At 38.4% G+C, this 16792-nt stretch overlaps 1 protein-coding gene across 1 annotated transcript in view; it reads left to right on the top strand.

The window, feature by feature from the left end:
• The window catches only part of CNTNAP5 (contactin associated protein family member 5), a 773827-nt gene that overhangs the window by 712608 nt on the left and 44427 nt on the right, over nucleotides 1-16792 (top strand). Inside the window, exon 20 of the mRNA XM_087853915.1 lies at nucleotides 12132-12262. Coding sequence (XP_087710041.1) covers nucleotides 12132-12262 — 131 coding nt within the window. The remainder of the gene's footprint in view (nucleotides 1-12131; nucleotides 12263-16792) is intronic.

Below are 16792 nucleotides of genomic sequence, written 5' to 3'. Positions count from 1 at the left end.
CATAGAGGTAATGGCTTCCTTAAGGAACACAAGGTTTACATCCCAAATTTATTATCTTCTGCTTATTCTCCATGGGCACACCTGCATTCCATCCAACCACAGACATGCATAGCCTCCTCTTTTTCTTCTCCCTACCTTTGACTTGTTATTTCCTTTTTTTCCTCCTTTTTTCCTCTTGTCTCTGTGTCCAAGTTTTGTGTGTTCTTTATGAATCCAGTTCAGGGTTTATCACCACCACTGGCAAGCCTTCCCTAATTTTCCTGTTTTCTTACTCAACAGATGTGTTTCCAGAACTTGTCTTCACTGTACCGTACTAGTCTTCTTATGGTCTTGGGTCACTCACTAGGCTGTGCATGTCTTGGGAGAAAAGCTTTGTCTTTCTTCTCTAAGTCAGTGTTCATAACACCATTCCTGGAACATCATGGTGTGGCCCTTCTGTTTGCTGCACTTTGACAGAACCCCTGCTCCTGCTGAGCTCTACACTGGGCACCATGGGAGGTGGAAAGAAATGAGCACCAGCTTCTAGTTAGAGAGAAGTACTGGTTCTCAGTGACATTTTAGCCAACCAGATAACAAGTCACAAATCGTGACCCAGTATTTCTGTCGTTTTATACTGTCAGTACCGTCATCATCAAAATTTTTAAAAATGTTTACAAATACTTGCACAGCCAACATTAGTTCCAAATATTGTAAAATTTTAAGCACCATGATCAAAAGCATCTATATTCAAAAGCAATTGGATCATAAAAAGTGAACATAAAATTTACAAAGCCGCTTCATCCTGAATACTTTAAAGACTAATTACTATGTTGAGTTCTAATGACTATTGCCTTCAAACCCCATAAATCATATACAAATAAGAGGAGAGAGTTTTTAAATGTAAGTGAACTCTAATTGGGTCTCAGCAGAAAGGGAAATAGATCTTTAGTAGCTCAATGAAATCTTTAAGCACATAAAGCACCAACCAGTGTTTCCCATGGAGTTTTGGGGTCTGTGCCTTTTACACATGCTGTAAAGACTGAATTCAGAGAATAAACCTGAGCCAGAGGAACCCGTTTGATTTCATTCATCTATATCATTTGAAAAATAAAAAAATAAAAACAAAAATAAATTAAGTTCCTAATTTTGTCATTCAGGGTGTTTTTCTTTTTATTGAAAAAAGGCTGACTTTCCATAATGTAAGCCATAAGGAAACAGGGGTCTGGACAGAGTACCATGGAAGAGGGGCAGTTGGTCTGCTCTTATTCCCAGTAATGGGACTCTTTTGCTATGCAAATGACTTTTGAGTTAAAGGTAAGACAGGTTGAGGAATATTTTTTGCAAACGTAAACAGAAGCACTGAAATAGAAGAAGATAATTGTTACTTATTAAGGTGCTTAGAATAGGGCTGAATGAAGTAAACCAGAACCCATCACCGAATAAGCTAGAGGATTTGGTACCTGTTTATGACTTCCTCTGAGAGTTTTCAAGGTTGTTTTTGAATAAGAAATGAATTGAGCCCTAGAAAACTATCATAGCTGAGTGGATCTGGGAATGCTCAGCGCATTGCAGTTACTGACTCATGAGAAATTCTCAAATAGCTGAGGTTTTTTTTTCCTAAGGATAGCTGATTCTTTTCAGTTCTAATCTCTCCTCACCTTGCCCAAGATAGAAGTAGGAAGAACATCCTTAATGTTTAACTTCGCCATGAAAATTGGCTTTATCTTCCACGGGGCTTGCTTCTTTTAGTATAAGTGTCTCCTTTTTCCAAGAAGCTTAAAAATACAAGACTTTTTTTTGTTTTATTTTAGAGACATTTCATTATATTTAGCATTCAGTTGTGCATGCAGTGATTTGAGGACAAGCTCTGGACAATTGAGTTTGGCTTCAGAGTGGCCACAAACTTGGTTTTGGTGTTCTCTCTGTGAAGTCTGGCTGCGTAGGGTTATCACGGAGATATACCTTCATCCAAAGGCCTTTATTTTTATGTGGTGGGTGTTATAGAAGACATGCAAAGCATGGCTGCTACCCTACAGGGAAATTCAGATTACAGTTAAATTAGAGGGAAAATCTGTGTGAAACGACTGATATCTAAATGTCCCACCAGGTTACACAAACTACATTCTCTTTACATGTAAAATTAGTGTAAAATAATAATGTATATGTCATAATTTTAATGTATAAAGATGAAATATGAGAAAAAAAAAGTTTAGGCAATCCCTAGAACAAAATAGGCAACTGATATTTTAATACTATTCATTATACCCATGACATTAACTAACAGTTATAGCTATAACAATGATAATTATTGAAATTATCATGATCAACCCTTAAATAATTGTTTGCATTATATATGTTTAAGCATGGATTAGATAAAAGAAATATTTTTCATATATCACCCAAACCATTCACTCATTCAGTCTATTAAAAAAATCAATAAATATTTATGGAGCCCCCCCTATATGCTAGGCATTTTTTTCTCAGCACTGGATATACCCCAGGAAAAAATACAGGTATAGTTCAGTTATCATGGAGCTTATAATTAAATGGATAATGAAAAACACTAAACAAGTTTAAAAAATGTATGAATTAAGAAAAGAGCAGGATGGTGATAAGTACTCTAAAAACTAGTTGTTTGAAAAAAGCAGACCTTTCTACAGTGTCTTACCAAAATCTATGTAATGAATATTTTTACATAGTGACTCAAAATCAGTTTGTATGACTAAAACAATATTTCCCCTAAGTATAGTGAATCATATTCATATTTTATGTTTTGGACTTTTCCATTTTATTAAATTTCTGCCTTTATGGAATTTACATTCTAGTATAGGGAGATAGGCAATAAATAATAAATATTAACAATAAGCAAAAGGTTACAAGGTGGTAAGCTCTGTGTGGGGAGGGACAAGAGCAGTGTAAAGAGGTCAGGAATATGTATAAGTGAGGTGAGGATCTCATAGTTTTTAACATGACTATCAGAGAACTCTTTAAGCAGGTGGTATTTGCACAAAGCCTTGGAGGGTTTCTGGGGTGGGGGGATTGTTGGGGAGCCATGTGTATATCCAGAGAAAAGCATTCCAGGCAGAGAAAACAGAGAATGCAAAGTCCGAGACAGATGTATGCTTGTTGTTTGAGAACTGTTAAAGGAAGCATTGTGACTGGACCCCAGTGAGAAGGGGAAATGGGGTAGGTGTTGAGGAAAGAGAAGTAATGAAAACCTTAGGACCCTATAATCACAACAAAGACATTGCCTTCTAGTCTGGGTAAGATAGGGAGTCATTGAAGCCTTTGAGCAGAGGAGTGATTAATCTGATTTATACTGATTTATATGATTTAGACACTTGATTTGTTTGTAACAAGATTGTTCTAGATGCTCTGGTAAGAATAGTCCATAAGGGGCTAAGGATGGAAGAGTAGTAGTTAGGAGGCTATTGAAATAATATGGATGAAAAATGTTGACTGTTTGGTTGAGGGTGGTAATAATGGATTTGATCGGAGGTAAAGAAACAGTTGGCCTCAGCATATATTTTGAAGAGGGTGTGCAAAAGTATGTCATACACTACTGGAAATAGGACATGAGGGGTAGTTCTAAGATTTTGGGGCCAATCACCTGGAAGTAGAGGCCTGCCACTACTTGAGGTAGGAAGTTATGGAAGGAACAGGTTTAGAAAGGAGAATCATGAATTCAGTCTTAGGCATATTAAAATTTGAGATTATTAGGCTTCCAAGTAGAAATGTTGAGAAAGTAAGTGTACAGAGGAGACTGAAGGTGAGGGAAGAAGACCAATCTGGAAATATAAATTTGGAATTGGGTCTACATTTAGATAATATACTGGGTTCAGTAATGTCCCTCTAGATTCACCTCAGAACGTCAGAATGTGATTTTATGTAGAAATAGTGTCTTAACACAACTAATTATTTAAGATAAAGTCATGATGGATTATAGTGGATCCTAAATCCAATGACTGGTGTGTTTATAAGAAGAAAGGATAATGATACATAGACTCAGAGACACATGGAGACACACAGAGAGAAGGACGTGTGACATGATAATAAAGGCAGAGATTGAAATGATGGAGCTATAAGACAAGGAACACCGAAGATTGTCAGGTCCCAGGAGAAACTAGGAAGAGACAGGAGAGATTTCCCCCTAGAGTCTTTAGAAGAAGTGTGGAAATGCTGACACTTTGATTTCAAACTTCTGGCTTCCCAAACTATGTGTAACAGCAATTCTAAGAATCAAAAAAATAATATTGGAACCATAACACTGTATGAGATTGTCAAGGCAGTGAGTGTTGATATAGAAAAATCCATAGGCTGAGCCCTGGGACTTCAACATTAAGAGGGCAAGGAAAAATAGAGGAATCAGTGATGCAGAGGGAGAAGGATGGTCAGTGAAGAAGGAAGGAAAGTAGGAGAGAGAATGTTCTGGAAGTTAAGTGAAGAGTATTACAGAGAAGAGAGTAACCTGTATAGAATGTTAAGGAGAGTTAATATGGGGATTTTGAATAGAAAATTTGATTTAGCAACATGAAGGTCATTAATGACCTTAGCAATAGAAGTTCTAGTAGAGACCCAGGGGTGAAACCCTACTGGAGGGAGTTTAAAAGTAAATGGGAGACAGGAATTGGAGACAGGAAATATAGATAAAGCCTCAGGAGTTTTATTGCAGACCAGAAGAGAACAGAGAAATATAGCAATGACTGAAGTTAAAAAGGTTGAAGAGTTTTCTTTTCATTTTCTCCTCCTTAAGATAGGAAAAATGCTAATGGGAATGATGTAATACAGAGGATGAAACAAAAAAATTGTAAAGGAAGGGGGATCCTGAGTGATATCTTCAAGTACATGAGAAGGATGAGAAGGAATGCATAAAATGATATTAGGAGAGATCATGGACAGTTTATCTAAGTTAAATAATAGAAGGTAGAATATATGGGTTTAGAAATTGATAGGTTAGTAAATATGGTGGCAGGAGGTTGTAGGAGCTCTTTTCAGGTTGCTCCAGTTTTCTTGGAGGAGCAGGAGGCATCAGCTGAGAGTGGGGAAGAATGCAGAGTAGGGGGCCAGAGGATAGAAGAGAAGACATTAAAGAATTGTCTGAGCCAGCACGTGAACTGACTTAGTAAGTGCACTGAGACAGAGGGGACATAAGAAAGACCCACTTGAAGTTGTGGATGGATATGAAAGGCCTACCAGCAATCTGCATTATTTGATTGTCTTCTGCCAGCTAAACTGGGTAGAAGTAGAGAAATCACCCGTTGCATTTTAGTAGTTACAGTTCTGCAAGCAAATATGTCCATTCAGTAAAGAATGATCAAGGGAATTAAGACCCTGAAGGAGAGGATGATTTACAGTGATGGACCAGGCAATTTGAACTGGGTCAGGAAAAAAGAGGATATGAAGGGGCTGAGAAACATCAAGTAGTTGGTGAGATTAATTCTTGCACTAGGGATTATGGGAATCCAGAAATTAAAAGAAGGGTGCCAGATGAGCACTGGGTGTCATATGCAACTAATTAATCATTGAACACTACATCAAAAACTAATGATGTACTATAGAGTGGCTAACTGAACACACACACACACACACAAAAGAAATAGAGGGGGGAAAAGGGAGGGACAGAAAGGGAGAGGTTGTATTCAGAGAGTGAGATGCTTTAACTGCAATTAGGGAGGTGTTGACATTATTAGCAATAACAAATATTGAATTCTGTTACTGATTCCATGATGCACTAATCAATCATGACAACAGTTTGGAAAACCTTGTTACATGGAGGTGCTAAGATAGGTGTGTATGGGTATAAAAGGCATGACTGCATGGATCACATCAGATCCATGAGTGAGGAGAGACCTTTGGCAAAGATCTGTAAGAGGAGCTTTCCAGGTGGAGAGAAAAGCAAGTGTAAGACTCTAACGCAGGAATGAACTTGTCACGTAAGAGATCATACAGTAGGTAAATAGTAGTTGGAGCTTAGTGAGCAAGGGCAAATGTGGAATGTAATAAAATCAAAGAGGCGTAGAAGAAGATCATGTAAGATCCTGAAGGCCATGGCAAATACACTGGATTTTATTCCAAGTGTATTGGGGAGCTATTAAAATATTTTAATCAGTGGCATCAAAATTTCAAGAGTTTAACTGATGTGTAGAGAATGGATAAGTGTGGGGAAACAAGAAGTAAGACTAGAATCTTGGAGATGACTTTAGATGTGTTGCAATAGTCCAAGTGAGTGTTGGGGTAGATTAAATGAGGGTGTGGTGGTTGAGCTGGAAAGAAGTGTGGAGATGCAGGATTTACTTTCTAGAGACCAGATGGTTGCTGATGACCTGTGTGTGTATCACGTATGCTAGTGAAGGAAACCAACAAAACAGGGATGATTCCTACAGTTTTGACATAAGCAATGAGTGGATGGGTGTTGCCACCGGGTGAACAGTGAAGATAGACTAGAAGCTAATTGGTGAGAACGGTCTGATTAGTAGAAGCTAAAGTTGGAGTAATAGGGACTGATAGGGAATGGAAAAGATTCAACATTGTAGAAAAGCTCCTGCTTTCAAAGAAAATGATAAAGCAAGAACCTGACAACATTCTGTGGACAGAAATACAAAAATGGACTCCACAACGATGGTCCAGTACCTCCATGGGTGTCTCTTTTGGTCTTGTGAGAACTGATCTTGTGAGAACATTTAGATTGGGCATACACACTGGGTCTGCAGGCTACTTTTCTTAAGATTCCAGTTTTGGGGGCGCCTGGGTGGCTCAGTCGTTAAGCGTCTGCCTTCGGCTCAGGGTGTGATCCCAGCGTTCTGGGATCAAGCCCCACATCAGGCTCCTCCGCTGGAAGCCTGCTTCTTCCTCTCCCACTCCCCCTGCTTGTGTTCCCTCTCTCGCTGGCTGTCTCTATCTCTGTCGAATAAATAAATAAATCTTAAAAAAAAAATTCCAGTTTTTGTACATCAGACCAGTCACACGTGTGTCTAAAGGCCTTTATGGGACCCCTCCTTACAAGAACAAGTCTGTATTCATTGTCATTCTAGCATGAGCCTTCTCTGCCCGGCTTTTCTTTACTAATGTCTTCCAAGTTCCCACTCAAGGTGAAGGGTCTTAGTTTTTCCATTTTCAGAATGAGAAGATTGGTTGAGTGCATGTCTGCTAATATTCTCATCAATACAAATGGACTACAGCTTTACTGCTTCAAGCATGGTAAAATTCAGCAGCATTGTTCTTAAATCTCTACAACTGCATAAGCATATCACCTTATATTTTGTTCTGTTTTGTTTTCTTAGTTAACTTCTAACTTCCTCTAGCAAACCTCTTTCTCTGTAAAACACTTTCTTATTAACTCAACCCTTTAACTGCTCATCGTTTTTGTTTTTGTTTTCAGATTTTATTTAAATTCTAGTTAGTTAATGTACAGTGCACTATTGGTTTCAGGAGAATTCAGTAATCACTTACATACAACATTATCATTTTGAATTCACAAAATGTGTATTCTGTATGTTCTGTAAAATCATTTACCTTTCCCTTTGCTCCACCATCCACTTCTCTGTCCTCCACTCATCCATCTACCCCACCACACATCTCTTTGGAGTCAGGGTGCTATAGTGGAAGAAACATATGCTTTAAAATTCTGTACCTCTGAGTTTGAATCTTCTTCTCCTTCTCCATCTTTTTTTTTCTTCTCCTTCTCTTTCTTATCATTATTATTATTATTTATTTGTGTAGTTATTTACCTCCCTGAAAATCTATTTCTTGATCTGAGGATTTGATTAAAAATATCAGTATCTTAGGGCACCTGGGTGGCTCAGTCAGTTAAGTGTCTGACTTTTTTTTAAATAAGTTTTGTTTTGTTATATTAGTCACCATACATTTTTTGATGTAGTGTTCCATGATCCATTGTTTGCATGTAACACCCAGTGCTCCATGCAATATGTGCCCTCCTTAATACCCTTCACCAGGCTAGCCTGTCCCCTTACCCCCCTCCCCTCTAAAACCCTCAGTTTGTTTCCCGGAGTCCATAGTCTTCTCATGGTTCATTTCCCTCTCTGACCCTCTCCCCTTGATTTTTCCCTTCCTTCTCCTAACAATCTTCCTATTTCTTATGTTCCATAAATGAGTGAAACCGTATGATAATTGTCTTTCTCTGCTTGACTTATTTCACTTAGCATAATCTCCTCCAGTCCGTCCATGTTGCTGCAAATGTTGTGTAATCATTCTTTCTGATGGCTGAGTAATATTCCATTGTATATATGGACCACATCTTCTTCATCCAGTCATCTGTTGAAGGGCATCTCGGCTCTTGAAGAGAAGGGCCATATGCACCCCAATGTTCATAGCAGCAATGTCCACAATAGCTAAATTGTGGAAGGAGCCGAGATGCCCTTCAACAGATGACTGGATTAAGAAGTGTCTGACTCTTGATTTCAGCTCAGGTCTTGATCTCAGGATCTTGAGTTCAAGCCCTATGTTGGGCTCCACACTGGGCATGGAAAGAAAGAAAGAAAGAAAGAAAGAAAGAAAGAAAGAAAGAAAGAAAGAAAGAAAGAAAGAAAGAAAGAAAGAAAGGAAGGAAGGAAGGAAGGAAGGAAGGAAGGAAGGAAGGAAGGAAGGAAGGAGGGAAGGAAGGAAGGAAAAATATCTTTAGGGGTGCGTGGGTGGCTCAGTAAGTTAAGCATCTGCCTTTGGCTCAGCTCGTGATCCTAGGGTCCTGGGATCTACCCCCACATTGGGCTCTCTGATCAGTGGGGAGTCTGCTTCTCCCTCTGCACCCCCCACTCATTCTCTCTCTTTCTCTCTCTTACTCTTAAAAATAGATAAATAAAATACTTTTAAAAAACAAAAGAAAATCAGTATCTTTAAGGAAGGATTAAATGTCTAAAATATAGTAGACATGTATGACCTTGCTTTTTCTTTCTACTAGATTATAAACTTCTTAAAAATAGAACTATAATATTGTAAGTATTTGTTTATTTAGTACCTGGCACACATTAGGCATTGAATAATTTTTAGTTTATAATTTTGGTGGAGTAGTAATAAAATTCTCCAGAGTGGATCTTTATTCAAAAATATCTCCCGGAGACTTAAGATAGCAAACACTGTGTTGTCCTTTGCAAACACAAAGATGAATAAGCAACTATCCTTCCTAGGGGGCTTTAAATTCAAGAGGAAAGACAAGATAAACACGAAAATTGGGTTTGTTACTAAAAGTGAGCACAGTGACAATATAGGAAAAGAAAAAAAATATGCCAGTCTTCGGGGTCAGTGAAGATCTGGGTAGCATGAGCTGGGATTTAAGAATAAGGAGGAGCTTGCCAGGCAGATGAGGAGGCAGAGGAAAAGAAAAACACACAGAGGTAAAGAGGGGCATTATTTGGACAGATGCTAAGTGTTCAGGTATAATTCAGATACAAAAAATATGTATGTGATACAGTTGGAAAGGTAAAAAAAAAAAAAGGCTTCATACAGCAGGTCAAGAAGTTGGAATATATCATGTAGAATTAAGGAGGCTTAGAATTTTTTTTTAAGTTCTAGAGTCACATGACTGAATATGTGTTATAATACTCACTAATGGCAGTGTGGAAGACAGTGGAGTAGGAAGACTGAAAAAGTGGGAACCAGTAAGAGAAAAGAAAACAAACTGATGTTTTTGAATAACTGAGATCCAAGAATCTTTACCCTAAGGCCCAACTCAAGGAATTCAACTAGATATTATTTGGACTTTTCAATTTTGAGTTTCTACTTCATATTTTTCCATTATTATGAGTAGATAATTGTCAAGCAGGATATGAATAATAAAATGACTTGCTAAATGGTATGTGGTATCCTTTGTTGGGTATTAGAGCAGATTTGAAAATAGGGCCAACAGAGAGACTCAGAGAGAAGGTCCTGTGAAGACAAAGGACATCAGAGTGATGCATCTACAAGCTAAGGAATGCCAAGATTACCAGAAGCTAAGAAGAGGAATGAAAGTATCCTAGTGTAGAGGCTTTAAGAAAACATTTTGCACTTCTAACATCCAGAACTATTGTCCAGAGAAAATAAATATATGTTGTTTAAGAAATAAAGAAATAAAGAAATAAGAAATAAAGAAAAAAGAAAGAAAGTAAGTCCAACATCTCCCAAGGGGAGCATGGGGTTCTACCTAAATACTGAGAGACAAAATGTTCAAGGCAGTTGGTTGGAATAAAAACCTGAATGAATTCCCTGAAATATCACAGCCTCAGATGCAGGAGGATAAACTAGTGCAGACACTACTAAATTCTAGACAGGGCCTTCAGGAGTCACCCAGTTCCTTAGGCATGCCACTCCTCATACTCTCCAGAGGTTCTCCCAACTTTGAACCAATAAATACCAAGGTGAAACAGTTTCTAAAGAATAATTCAGTGGTCTCTGGATTTATTGAGAATATGTATCACCTAGATTTGTACTATTTCAGAGGAGTTATTTCTTTAGATGTAAAAAGTTTCTAAACCCCACTGAATTTGTCAACCCTTCCTTCCTTCCCTCCTTCCTTCCTTCCTTCCTTCCTTCCTTCCTTCCTTCCTTCCTTCCTTCCTTCCTTTCTTCCTTCCTTCCTTCCCTCCTTCCTTCCTCCTTCCTTCCTTCCTTCCTTCCTTCCTTCCTTCCTTCCTTCCTTCCTTCCTTCCTTCCTTCCTTCTTTCCTTCCTTCCTTCCTTCCTTCCTTCCTTCCTTCCTTCCTTCCTTCCTTCCTTCCTCCTTCCCTCCTTCCCTCTTTCCTTCCATCCTTTCCTCCCCCCTTCCTTGCCTTCCTTCCTTGCTTCCTTCCTTTCAAATTTACCGTGTATTTACCATGGTCCAGACACAGGGAATCTAAGATATATGCAGATCCTCAAGGAGCTTACAGATTTGTGTAAGAGACAGGTGAGTATACAAATAACACAGCCCAGTACCTGTTAGGGTAGAGATGAGCACAGAGCCTGTAGGAGCAGAAGATACTGATTGCATCAAAACTCCTAAGAAATTGAGATCAGTATTTGTATGGCTCTAGAAGAACTGGTTGAAGTATTTTAGACATAAGATGTGATGATGGGGAAGCTTCAGAATACTTTGATAGACAGTGTTCCTATGAGATTATTAACATGTAAGATGCATAATTGTGCAGCAGGCAAAGAGAAGATGTATAAAATAGAGTGATTTTTAAAATGGACAAATGCATACAGGATATGTATGCAGAATCTGTACATGTATATGAATTACCCAGGCAGTGGGATGGCAAGAATCCAAATACCCTCAAGGAATGTGGTACTCATCACCATAACTGACATATAATTATCACATGCTGATTTAGTTTATTGGGTTGAATTAAATGTGAAAACACCCAGATTCTTAGAATTGGAAGGAGTCTGGAAGAGCATGCCACCCAACAACCCACTAGTGCACACACTGGCTGTTTCCTTACCATAGACTCTCTGTGGCCAGGTCCCCTTGCCCTATACCTGCACATTTGCACCACCACCATAGCTCAGCTCCTCCCAGTACCAAATATGCTACTGCTACAGAGCTATTATTCATTTTTAAGTTGTAGAAACCCTAACAATAATAATCAGGAAACAATATTTGGGAATATGCAATGGTTAGAGCAGAAAGGAGAGAGCAAACCAGGGAAACCACCATTAGCTGTAGAGGTTCTTGTATCAACTGATTCAATTGTGTATCGGTCTCATAGGCCAAACATTTTTCTTCTATTCTGGCTTAGATGATTTTATAATCTTATTTCACATTATGTATTATGAAATTCCATGAAGGCAATTAGGAAGAAAAGGAATTATAAGAAGTGGTAGGAATTGAAGAGAGAATGGAAAAGGAGTCTATCTTATTAAAGTTTTGACAATCCAGTTACACAATAGACTTGTGGCTGTTTTATTTTCCAGCCTGACATTATGGTTTTCCAACACACACACACACACACACACACACACACACACACACACACACACTAATTTTGCACCTATACACAGGATTTTCCATATGGATCCAGATGCTATAGTAATACAGCATTTTTAAAAATTTGAATAATGAAAGGATTGAGACATGGATCCCTAGAAAACAGTTATGATCAACTAAAAGACAATCTGATCATATTTTTGCATTTTATGAATCCTATGTTTAATTCTAATTTCTAATATTTTTTTTTCAAGGAAGCTTACAGGTTCGCTATCAGCTAAGCAAGAAAGAAACCCAGGTTTTCAATATTGATGCAGAGAACTTTGCCAACAGAAAGATGCACCACTTGAACATTAACCGGGAGGGAAGACAGCTTACCATTCAGGTACCTTACTTCTCTTCTTCTCATTCAGCCAAATGTGCTTTGGCTGTTCAGTAAAATTTTCTGAGCTGCTACCCTGAACCAAGTGTGCAACCAAGTTCTGGACAAGCACACTTGACTCCAGCTTTTGAAGAACTAGACAAAATTGAACTACAATGTGTTCCCTTCTTCCTACCAACATCAACATCAACATCACCTGAGACCTTACTAGAAATGCAAATTCTTGAGCCTTATATCAGATCTACTTAATCAAAACTTTTTTGAAAGGGGGGTAGCAGGTGATTCTGAAGCCTGATCAAATTTGATAACCCTGAACTGGAGTATAAGACACACAAATCACAAGACACTGGCAAGGGCTAGGGTAGAAATGTGCACATTTGATATGGGAGCACAGATGAGGTCACTGATCTCTTCTGAGCATCAATATTTGTTTCTTGGAGAAAGTTAGGAATAAACTGAGTCATAAAGGTGAGTAGGAATTAGCTAAGTGGAGAAGAGGGAAAGAAATGCTCAGATGGTGGGTCCACATGAGAATCAGCAGAGATGTCCTGAAGAGCATAGTGTGTGGCAGGCACTCTGGAATTCCAGGGGTCTTGGTATAAAAGGCAGGGATCAGGTGAGGGCACAGACAACAGAGAACTGGCAGAGCCCAGATAATCTTATTCAGAATCATGACCTCAAGTGAGCCCTTCAATCACCTCTTATTTTTTTTTAGTCCAACACTGTCTTGATCTCCTGAATGACAATTTTAAATCTTTTTTCTCCTTATACAACAATTACAAACCCATCTTCACTTGTACAAGATGACTTTGTTTTCTTCTTTCTTGTGATAAATGTAGCATTCAGAAGAGATACCTGCATACTCTCACTACCACATTTACCCACCCACATGCATTGGTGTCCAGGCACTCTGTCTCCCTCATGTTGGTGAATATGAGCAGGCAGGGCTTCTAAGACTGAGTCCATGACTTGTGGGACAGGTCTCATGCCCCATGGAAGAACATCACTTCAGCATCTACATCTTTCCCTTCCTTGTCAACATTTCCCAGTTCTGTTGAATGGCTTCTCCTAGCATAAACATACAAGGATTGCATGCATTAGAAACATAATTACAATACAACACAACACAATACAAAATGACAGAAAGCACTCTCTAGGTCAGGGAAGGGAACCTCTATCTCTCATCTGACTTCATATACAGTCCCATTTTCTCTTTCAGTTTGTCTCCCACATCCTTGGGAATGTTTATGTATTTCGTCTTCCAAATTGCCTTCCTTTTTCTTAAACCAGTTAAGTGTTTGTCTCTGTTCTGGACTAAAATTATAGTTCTCAAGACACAAATGGTCTTACAGAATCTAGCAGTCTTTTCCTTACTTGTCTTTCCATTGACATTTGACACAGTGATGCCTCTGCTCTTGAGACACATTCTTATTTAGCTTGTAGGACATCACTTTGACCTGCTGTTTCTTCTGTACCTGCTGGTTGCTCATTCTCTTCTCCTTTGTTACCCTCCCATCATTGTCTGAAGTGGAGCATCCCAGGACTCATCTTCATTTCTTTTGTGTCTACACTCACTGTATTCTTGCAACTTCTCAGTCTAAACATTATGGTGTCATCTCTGATATCTCTCTTCTCTTACATGAAACATCCTGTTGATCAACAACCTCTACCCCACCCCAGCCACCCTTATCTCTTCCTTGGATTATTACAGTTTACATTTGCATCTTAACTGACAGATCCCTCCTTCACTTTTGTTCCCCTACAGCCTGTTCTCAACCTAGCAACCAGAGAGATCCTATTAAAACATAATCAGATGGTGGTGCTGTTCCATCTAAACACTTCAGTGGTATTCTTTCTCATGTATAGTAAAAGCCAAAGACCTTGCAGAGGCTCAAGGGAATCTCCATGACCCAGCATCTGCGGCTCCATTCCCATGTTACTTCTCATCTATCAGTATTTTCTTTGACTCTACTTATGCCACTTTGTTCTCCTTGCTGTTTTCAGGGCTCTTGAACATACTTGAATATGCTTTTCTTAGAATGTTATTGTCCATATATCTACATTCCTAGTTTCATTTCTTTCAGGACTTCACTCGAAAAGCTATTCTCAGTGAGGCCATTTTTGATCACCTTGTTTAATACAGAGAACTAGCCCTTTGACTTCTACCCTACAGTCCTTAACACAATTTAACATTCAATATAATTTGTTTATTTATCTAATTTTTTGTCCTCTCACTTCTCTAGAGAATAGGGATTTTTTCTCTGTTTTCATTATCATAGAACCCCCACTTTACCAAGCAGTGCCTAACATACAGCAGGTACTCAATTAATATTTATGAATGAAATTAATGAATTCTACAGGGATTAATGTATTCTGTGGAGGAGATCAAATTGGCCCTGTGGGGAAGTGAAGGGAAACCATTGGATTTTAGGCAGGGGAAGTAGTGTGGTTAGAAATTCATTTTCAGGGGATCACTGTGATCACTGCACAGAAATACACATTTGGGAGTGATGAGACATAAGACAGAGGCCAGTCAGAAAGAGATCATGAGGGCTTCAATTAGTACACTGGGGGAACCATGAAGATGGAGAATGTGAAATGTCATAGAAGTAAAATCAGTAGCATTGTGCAACCTTTTGGATGTGGGCTATGGGAGAAGTCAAGGTTGACGACTAGTTTTCTTGCTTGAGTAGAATTCAAGAATAATTGTCCAATATGTGGTAAAAAAAAAAAACAATCCCTGAGTGATTATAATATAATAAGCTTCCCTCTAGAATTTATTCTTGAAATAAGGGAGACACATCTTTGGAGGAAGTTTGGGTTGGTGAAAGATTGAAGGATAAAAGGGATGGGAATGATGACTTCTCATTTCAATCTTTTGACTGAGGTACTGATGGGACATGCAGGATGCATTCTGGTGGGCGTGTGTACATATGATTCAGTTTTCCTTCTTTATATTTCCTGTATTCTTTTCCACAAATGAAAGACACAAACAGGTCAGTGAGAGAACAATAAGAGGTATTTCCTTCTCTTTTCCATAAAATGGATTTCCACCAATCAATTTAATAGTGAATGAAAAGCATGTGTTGGTTGAAAACATTTTATTTCCAAAACACTGAGGGTGCAGAAAAAAAACTGGAACAGAGACTTTTTAAAAATAATTTTAGATCAGTTTATTGATATAGTAACACAACACAACCTACCTACCTGATACCCCCACCCCTCTTATCCTAGATCTCTTTTTCCTTCCTGCTTAGAACAAACTGTTCAGTAAAAACAGAAAAGGGTAAGCTCCTTCCTGCCTTTAGGCCCTGTGAAGCAGGGTATAGGCCTTACTCAGAGCTGGTTAGAGAGAGAGAGGGCAGGTGGTCATCACCATACTCAGGCCTTGAGTTGCTATTCCTCCTCCTGTCTTTCTTTATGATGCTAAGAAGGAGGTCATGGAGACTGGGCCCACAATCAGGAGCAATTATTCCTGGAGGTGGTTTGAGAATTGTAATATGGCTCGTGTTTCTTAGGGTACGGCTGCCCCCCAAAATGCCCTGGTGGTGGAGGTGAACTTCAGAGTCCCTATTTAAAATTCATGCATGACATTAAACAATTAAACCACCTTAGCAAAATGCCAGCTCAGCAAGTTATAAAGAAGGAGGTGCTGGGCACTTTTTTTTTTTAAGGGATAAAGAAATATTTACTTTGTCCAAAATATTTACTTTGTCCAAAAGAATAATATCCCAAGAGTGAGTAAGTCACTGATTCTTACACATTTAACAAAAAAGCTAGGAAATAGGTAACGAAAAATAATTCAGATAACAGAAGATGAGAAATCACAGTAACCTGGGGAGACTCTAAAATACGTCTCAGAAAATAACAGGTAAATTAAAAGCAAAATAAGTAATGCCATGAAGGATACAAATAACACATTCAAATTAACCTAACATATATAATACTAACCTAACAGCCATAAATATGCAACACTCTGGACTCTACATATGAAGAAATCACATTCTTTTCAAAGACCTATGAAATATTCAGAGAATGATCATTTTAACAAAATCTGAAATATTGCTATCCTGTAGGCCATCCACTAACAAATGATAATAGGAAACCAGTGAGAAATCGATGATAAAATTACAGTCCCCCAAAACAATTAACTGGAAATTTTATATTATTTTTATTTATTTATTTATTTATTTATTTATTTATTTATTTATTTATTTATTATTTTCTTTTGTTTTTTTAAGATTTTATTTATTTATTCCACAGAGATAGAGACAGCCAGCGAGAGAGAGAACACAAGCAGGGGGAGTGGGAGAGGAAGAAGCAGGCTCATAGCGGAGGAGCCTGATGTGGGGCTCGATCCTATAACGCCAGGATCACGCCCTGAGCTGAAGGCAGACGCTTAACTGCTGTGCCACCCAGGCGCCCCTATTTATTTATTATTTTCTAATATTTTTTTATTATCTTATGTTAGTCACCATACAGTACATCCTTAGTTTTTGATGTAATGTTCCATGATTCATTATTAGCGTATAA

Source organism: Ursus americanus, chromosome 1, assembly GCF_024610735.1.
Source record: "Ursus americanus isolate L20-20 chromosome 1, mUrsAme1.1.p, whole genome shotgun sequence".
In the NCBI taxonomy this organism is placed as follows: domain Eukaryota; kingdom Metazoa; phylum Chordata; class Mammalia; order Carnivora; family Ursidae; genus Ursus; species Ursus americanus.
Note: the sequence above shows the minus strand (reverse complement) of the source record. Positions and strands in the feature narration are given on the sequence as shown.